Raw genomic sequence first — 7885 nt, forward strand, 5'->3', positions numbered from 1 at the left:
ACATCAATGGCCTCCAGCCCTCCCTCACCTTGATACCGCGGCCTCGTCACCTCTTGTCCTGATTATTGCAACCTTCTTCTTTTGTCTCGTCCATCCGAGAGCTTCCCAAGCTCCCTCTGTTCCCCATCAACCCCGTCCTGCAGCAGCTTTACCACCTCCCAGTTAATCTCTGTATAGTCCCGAAATCCTCTGATTTTCATTCGAGTCCATCCACAACCTCCTTACCTGTCTGACCTCCTCTACATCAGTGCCTCACTGTCCCCACCTCTAGCCTAGCCACCATTTTTGCCACTTTTAACACCATTTTAAAGCCTTATTTATATTTCTTGTAGCTTTTACTGTTTTGTATTGTTCTGCTCTTCTGTTAGATGTTCCCTTTTTTCTTTTTTATGTCCATTTCGTGTCCTTGAGTGTTTCCCAAGGGCACCTATAAATAAACTCATTATTTTTATTCGCATAGGAAACAGTATAAAAGTCATTTCAGAGAGCTAATTAAATACCAGATAAGGGAGCGGGGTGGAAACACTGGGCACTATGACCCAGCAGATAGTCTTCTCTTCGAGGAAAAAAAAAAGGCTGTGATCTGTGGCGCTTATTCGATGTCAGAGTCTGTATAAAACTGAGAGTTTGGGTTGGTTTTGGCATTCGACCACAGGGGGCCCGATGAGACTGAACAGTTCTGGAGAACTTCTGCCACGCATGCGGATTATCCCCGATCCCATTACCAGATGTTGGACTACTGCACCAGGACGCTCCACTCGTAGTCTTTTTTACGCACAGACTTAATTACGAATGAGAAAAGTTGAGCGAGGTGGATATTTGGATCCCCATCGAAAATGAAGAAGAAAAGGCCCGTTTACAATGGTCTGCTGTTCATTCTATGGAAGGTGACGTTCACCGGGACAGCTGACAACATAAATGCGACATAATATATGACACCAAGTGACTGAGAGTCATGGAGCGCTCGGGTCAAATCGAACCGACCCAGCCTGTCAACACTTCAAACGACAGCATTCTCAGCCTCGCAGATTCATCCACAGCGGCCATCAGCGCGGAGAGCGTCGCCTATCAAATTAGTCTGGCCGTCATCCTGTCCCTCATCACTCTGGCCACCACTCTGTCCAACGCCTTCGTCATAGCAACCATCTCCCACTCCAAGAAGCTGCAAACACCCGCGAACTTTCTGATCGCTTCCCTGGCCGTGACTGACCTGCTGGTGTCCATCCTGGTGATGCCCATCTGCGTCCTCTACACGGTCATCCACACCTGGACGCTGGGACAGATCGTGTGCGACATCTGGCTCTCCTCAGACATAACGTGTTGCACGGCGTCCATCCTCCACCTGTGCGTAATCGCCTTGGATAGGTATTGGGCCATCACGGACGCGGTGGAGTACTCGAAGAAGCGCACCCCAGGACGTGCGGCCGGGATGGTGGCCATCGCCTGGGTCATCGCCATCTCCATCTCCCTGCCCCCTCTCTTCTGGAGGCAGGTAAAGGCGGAGGAACTGACCAGCTGCAGCGTCAATACGGACCATATTTTCTATACCATATACTCAACTTTTGGAGCTTTCTACATCCCCACCCTGCTCCTTATTGTCCTCTATGGACGGATTTACGTCGAAGCTCGGAAAAGAATCCTGAAGCAGTCCCCCAAAAGGGTGGGGAAGCGGCTCACCTCCGCGCACCTGGTCACCAACTCCCCGGGATCCGTCGCGTCCACTAACTCTCTGCAGTGCGGGAGGCACGACACTCTGTCCAGCGACACCGGCTCTTCGGCCAGTGAGAACCAAGTGAAAGTGACGGTGTCGGACGCGCTTTTGGAGAAAAAGCGCATTTCGGCAGCCAGAGAGAGAAAAGCCACGAAAACTTTGGGAATTATCCTCGGTGCTTACATCGTTTGCTGGCTACCGTTTTTCATTTACACCCTGGTGGTCGCGACGTGCGAGACGTGTTTCATTCCCGAGTTATTCGACTTTTTCACGTGGCTGGGATACCTGAACTCGCTCATCAACCCGATCATCTACACAATGTCAAACGAGGACTTCAAGAAAGCCTTCCATAAACTTGTGCGCTTTAACTGCAGGTCAAGAACGAATCAGATGTAATTTATTATCATATTTATTCTTTGGCATAAAAGTTTTGAATTGTATTTAAAAAAAAATATATATATATATAGGAGACCTAACGACGCCCTACCATGCGCATAGACAGGTAGCGGCATCAACACCCGAAGAAAAAGCATGTGGTCAATAAATGTCAAATAAACGAACTGCTGCACTTGTTCCCACCGCCCAGAGCTTGCTTTCATCCAGAAAAAGAAAGCCTTTGTTCAGCACAAACCTTCAATTTCGAGCGAAATCCCAAGTTTTACGCATGGCGCAAATCCCTTAATCTGGTTACATAAAACGCCCCCGTGGGTAAATATGCTCCATCGTCAATAGGTGAATTTATTGCTGTGGTGTTCGTATCTTGTAAGCATTTCTGGATCATACGTCGATGCTCTGTGTTTCTATGCGATGAAAAGCCATTAATGCAGAAGCAGCATACTGATAACGCATATCAGAATAAAGATAAGGCAAAAGGGAGCCTCAGTTCATGTGCGACGAGTACAAATCTATCAACTATCATTTCATTTACAGTCTTTGCGCAAAACGGAAATGTCAGTTTTAGAATTGAAACCACCCCCCACCCCCAGAATATTGCTGAACATCTAACCTGCGCTGCTACAGTTTTTATCTACAGGATGTTATTTTCATGTTTGCCATCTAATGGTTAAAGGAGCTGAAGCCAGCTATAAAGGAGAGCTATAAAATGCTGTGGATTTGTCAGCATTGTGTTATATAAAGGCATGATGTTCCATTCGCAGATGCAGTGCAATAAAGAAGTATTTCCTTAACTTGGGTGCGAGTTTCAATGCAGCTTTAAGTCGCAATGGTGGTCAGAAATGTCAGATTTATGTCAGCTTTATCAAGCGACAGCCAATGTCTGCCATCTTGCAGGGAAGGAGGATGTGAGCAGTCAGAGGCTGTCACGGCCAGGAGTGACTGTGGGCAATGTTTCCACACACACGCGGGGAAACTCCCGTGTCATCACACATGTATCCTGCAGAGTCCCTTCAGCCTCTCACATGTACAGTTTCATGCGTGTAAAATAAGCGGGCAGTCAGTCGATGCAGTGTATTTATGATTCTAATGCTTTCACTGCTGTAGGTTAGGGGAAAGCATTCAGCAGACGTCCACAGATTACCCAAGTAGTAAAGATTAATCAGGCGATCTGATACCACACAAGCACATCTTTAATCGGGCATTCTCCCTCTTCCTTTATACGAAAGAAAAACCACAATAAAATGATGTGGCCTGCTGTGTCACGGGCGGCAAGGTCACTGTTTCAAGGTCATAACGAACTCACTGTTGCAACTAAAAAGACCGATTTGAATAGAACTAAACTACAAAATAACCCCCCCCCCCCCCACACACACACACACATTGTTACCTCGAAATAACAGCCTGTGAGCATCCAAGGCCAGTTTAAACCTCAAATCACACAAATCTCTTTTGCTGCAGGTATATCAAGGAGATTCGGCCACGCAGCCATATACGCACGTATGACGGGAGATGCTGTAAATCCCTGCTCTAATGCATAAAATCTGCAAAGCTCCTCTGTAACATATTGGATATTTGAATCCATATCAGCAGGACGGCATGCATTTGAATACACCCTGGTGAATAAACACATTCAGCCCGGTAGAAATTAGATGCGGTGATTGCACACAATGGTGGATTTATGCAACTGATGCTGTTCCCTTCCCTTCAGGTGCATCACAGAACACATGATTATTTTCTTGACGTGCAATGATTCTTCCTCTCCTGTAAGGTGAACGCGCCGGCTCGGCACAGGAGCGAAGGACACTGCTGAGGCGCTGGCAAGCCAGTGGGGCAGAACACATGTATAATGAACCTATAAAATATGCTTTTAATGAATGGAGTTTGGGTGTACAGGTTCATCAACAAGAGCCGAGCTGCCTTTAATAATGCGCCTTTCCAAGGGGACAACCTTCGACCTTGAGTGGAAGAAAAGCAAGTCAGAAGAAGGAAAAGAAGACAACGGTTTGTATTAATCAAAGATCTTTTGTCACTCAAAGGGATTGGAGAGTTTTGCCGACATGCTGCAAGGACAGATGCGCTTGGATGAGAGTTTGAAGGCGGCTGGCGTGCAAAAACCAGGCTAACTGGCTAACTCAGTTATTTACAGGAGTTTTTCCAGCGATGTTGCACAGGACACAGATTTTTGCCTTCCATCTGCTGCAGAGTGCAGATGATCCACCATACCAGCCTGGATTAAAAAAATGAGGAAAAATGAGGAAAAGATGAGGCCTCGTGTAAAATAACGTCCCCGCAGTGGTAATGAATTGGCTGTGCTTACATGTGTGACACCAGCAGTCCTGCAACGCAATGAATCTGTCTCAATTAGCCAGCGCGACCACTTGGGCCTGACATGAAATATATGAGGCAATGATGCAGCGGCGGTCAGGAGGGATGGATACTGCTGAGCGTGCAGTAGGATGCATCCTTAAGCTTTGTGTATCGGTGCTCAATGAACAGTGACAATTAACCAGCATCATTCACAGAGCCTTATAGCCCCAATTAGAGGGTGGTTTTAACGGTTTTAACCAGAGTCAGCAGATTAAATTCACCTTTGTAAGCTGAGGATTTTGTTAAACTCCCAACAAAACGGTGTTGTTAAGTGAAGAATCTAAATTTTATCTTATCTATATTGATGTCGGAGGGCTTCTGTAATGAGTACAGGTTAAGTGAGATAGAGGAGGGACCCGGTGGCGGCCCTGCCTATTTTCTCTGATTGATTTGAAACCCGAAAGAAAAAAATCTTTCAAAGATCAGGTCCGGTTTCTGTATCAGGTATTTGACTCCAGTGTGCACCTTAGGAACCTGCGGCACGAGTCAGCGGGTCCAGCTCAGCAACTTTGTCCATCCTCTGAATCTGGCTCTCATTACCGAGAGGCAGCAAATGAGATGCAGGAAAAGTAAGTGACTGTTTTAAAATAGAGCTGGTGGGATCTGGATGTCTTGTTCTCGTCTGATGCGCTGAACCCTCCGCTCAGAGGTCAAGAGTCCTCTTTTTTTAAAATCAAGAGCAGTACAACAGAGGAGATGGCAGGTCGCCGCACGACGCCACATCCCCCACCCCCCATCCCACTCACCACCTTTCATTTTCCCACTGAATGTTGCATATTTGCAAGATTTATTTCTTTTTAAACTCATCAAACACAGATGGATTTCAGTTTTGTCGAGAGCCTGGAGGGATTTAAATGAAGGCTTTCCTTCACCTCGGGATTCATTAACATATCGTCTATTGACCTTTTTAGATTAAGCATCAAAAGCACCAACATGTTCCTAATTCTGACATTTTGCCTATAATAACAGCCCCAAATGCCACATATATTAGCACGGAATGTTCCTGACACACTCATATCCAGTAAGGCCTCCAGCCTCTTTGTTGCTTTAATAACTTCCTTTTCTTCACGTGCCCCCTGCGATGACTCCATCCCCTGTGTGAAATTAATCAAGAGCTCCCTCCTCTACGATTTCACTGTAAAACATCCTCCAACAAACTTTCAATTTAGAAAGGAAACCACGCGAGCTACGGAAACCAAGTCAGAGATTTCGGTATCGTGACCACGGCGGACACACTGCCGTTTTGATGTTGAAAACAGCTTTATGAATAAATGATGCTTCTGTTTCTACAGTAGCTCAGAGTGGGCTCATGCGCCTCAGCCCTCCGCTTCAATCTCGGCTTCTTCACAGCTTGGCCACCGGACTCGCGCAGCTTCCACGGGTCCTACATTATGCAGCGGATTTACTCCGCTGCAATCAGGTGCGGATTAATATGCCGCAACTCAAAGGCATCCCTGAAGGGCTGTCAATTGACCTGACCTCCTTTTCCAGCACTCCCTCCTTTCGCCTCCCTCTCTCCTCCTCCTCCTCTTCCTCTTCCTCCTCCAACATCAGGCCTCTCGCCCTCTTGCTTTTCTGTGTCATCTGCCTACCTGGTCTTGCTCACTCTGCATACAATGAAGCCTGCCCGAGGGAAATGGGATGAAGTGGGAATCACTTCATCAGATTCTCGCCGCCGCGGGTCCATCTATCTTGCGCCACCCTGGGAACTGTGGCTTTTAACTCATCTGCAGCTCCAACAGCTCTGAGGCATCTAAACTGGCACCTCATATGGAGAAGAAAGACAAGAGTTATTAATCTCCAGACTTCCACCTGCCAGACAGAGCTTTGGATATAATTCCTCATGAACACTTGTCTTTTTTTCAAAGTCTCAGCTTCAGTGGACGTCTCGATCCACCTCTGGTCTTCTGTCGTATGCAGACGACTCAGTCATTTTTTACTGCACACAAGAGGATGTATGAGTTCATTATAATGTAGATATGTCAGACAATCGGTGATCACGTTTCTCTTCCTTCAACCCTGAAGGATCTCCTGAGGGACTCATTTAGGGACAAATCTCTCCTGATGGTTTTGTCTCACTCGATATGTTGGGATTTTTTCCCCACGCAGTCTTTTTCCCCTTCCTTTCTGAAGCTTGCAGAGGTCTGGAGTTGGAAAAACATTTGTTAAACCTCGACAACGTTGTTGCAGCAAATAATGTTGAATCAGAACTTCCTGTCATGTCCAGATTCATTACTGCTTTAAACTGTGTACACAGAAAATCTGGTCACTTAAATTCAAGTGCTCCCTTTCTATTTCTGCATGTTGATCCACTTCTCACATTAGTTCGGTATCTTCCTAAGTTTTTGGCTTCCCTCATCTCCTGAAAACATTTCCTTTCATCCTTAAATCATGTGGATTTACTTTTAGCTTTAGATTTCTTTCAGGATTCATAGATTCTTTATTACCAACTTGCCTCCTGTAGGACAGACGTCTGTGCTGCCCTCTAGCGGTGGTGTTGTCTTTAAACAAGGATCAGGCACAGACGCCAGAATTTATGATGGATTTCAGTTATTTTACTCAACTTTAAATCCTATATGTATCCTAAACCTTTATTGGACTTCCAATTGTGGTATCAAAGGATGGATATCCTTTATTTGCTGGACACTGTCTGCAATATTTGCATGTATTTTATTTGTAAATTAAAAAAAAAAAAACCTAATGAGCAATGCCACATTTTGAAAATAATTTAACAAAAACATCAAAGCACAACATCACTAGACTTTAAGATTAACTGGTCAGATTCGTGTTGGAGCTTTTTCACACCGTAGATGCCACCGCGGCTGCAGCAGGCACAGCAGAGATCACAACACGCAGGATTTTCCCAAACCTGAGTGGACAAATGCAGCTAATATTAGACATCAGCCCTGCAGAACTCCTCAGCCTTTTAGTGCAGGGATAAAAGCTAAGATCTCACTGGAAACACAGGCTTTTCCCTCCCTCAACGTGTGTGAGGAGCAAACAAAACGTGACAGAACAGCAAATTGGAGCCACAAGAGGCTGGCAGAGACCCTGTGCCTGCAGTAGAACACAGAGGTCAGAGGTCATTCATGCCTCGGTACGTTTCTGTGGACGGCTTGATTAAAAAAAATATCAAAAACCAAAGTTTTATCTGTCTGCATTTCTGGGAAAAAAAACCTAAATAAACATAATATTATCGAAGCTCAAACCACTTGAGTGATCTTTGGCATTGGGGCAGATGTTTCAGCACAGACGACCGACAAGATACTTGAGGCCCGACAACTCAGTGGCATTTTTCAAAGTGATAAAGTATCACCAGCCTAATTCGCAGCACATAAAATAAATAATTTGTCTCATGCAATCAAATGCTCAATATATTTTGTGGGGGAACTTTGCCTCCGGAGCTCCAGA

General features: G+C 45.7%; 1 protein-coding gene across 1 annotated transcript; it reads left to right on the forward strand.

Annotated features, from left to right (window-relative positions):
* Window positions 1-641: 641 nt before the first annotated feature.
* htr1b (5-hydroxytryptamine (serotonin) receptor 1B) lies at window positions 642-2162 on the forward strand. The gene has a single exon (XM_003962700.3). The coding sequence runs from the start codon at window positions 956-958 to the stop codon at window positions 2105-2107; it is 1152 nt and encodes a 383-aa protein (XP_003962749.1). The 5' UTR covers window positions 642-955; the 3' UTR covers window positions 2108-2162.
* Window positions 2163-7885: the final 5723 nt, after the last annotated feature.

The sequence above is a fragment of the Takifugu rubripes genome, chromosome 2, assembly GCF_901000725.2.
Source record: "Takifugu rubripes chromosome 2, fTakRub1.2, whole genome shotgun sequence".
Lineage (NCBI taxonomy): Eukaryota > Metazoa > Chordata > Actinopteri > Tetraodontiformes > Tetraodontidae > Takifugu > Takifugu rubripes.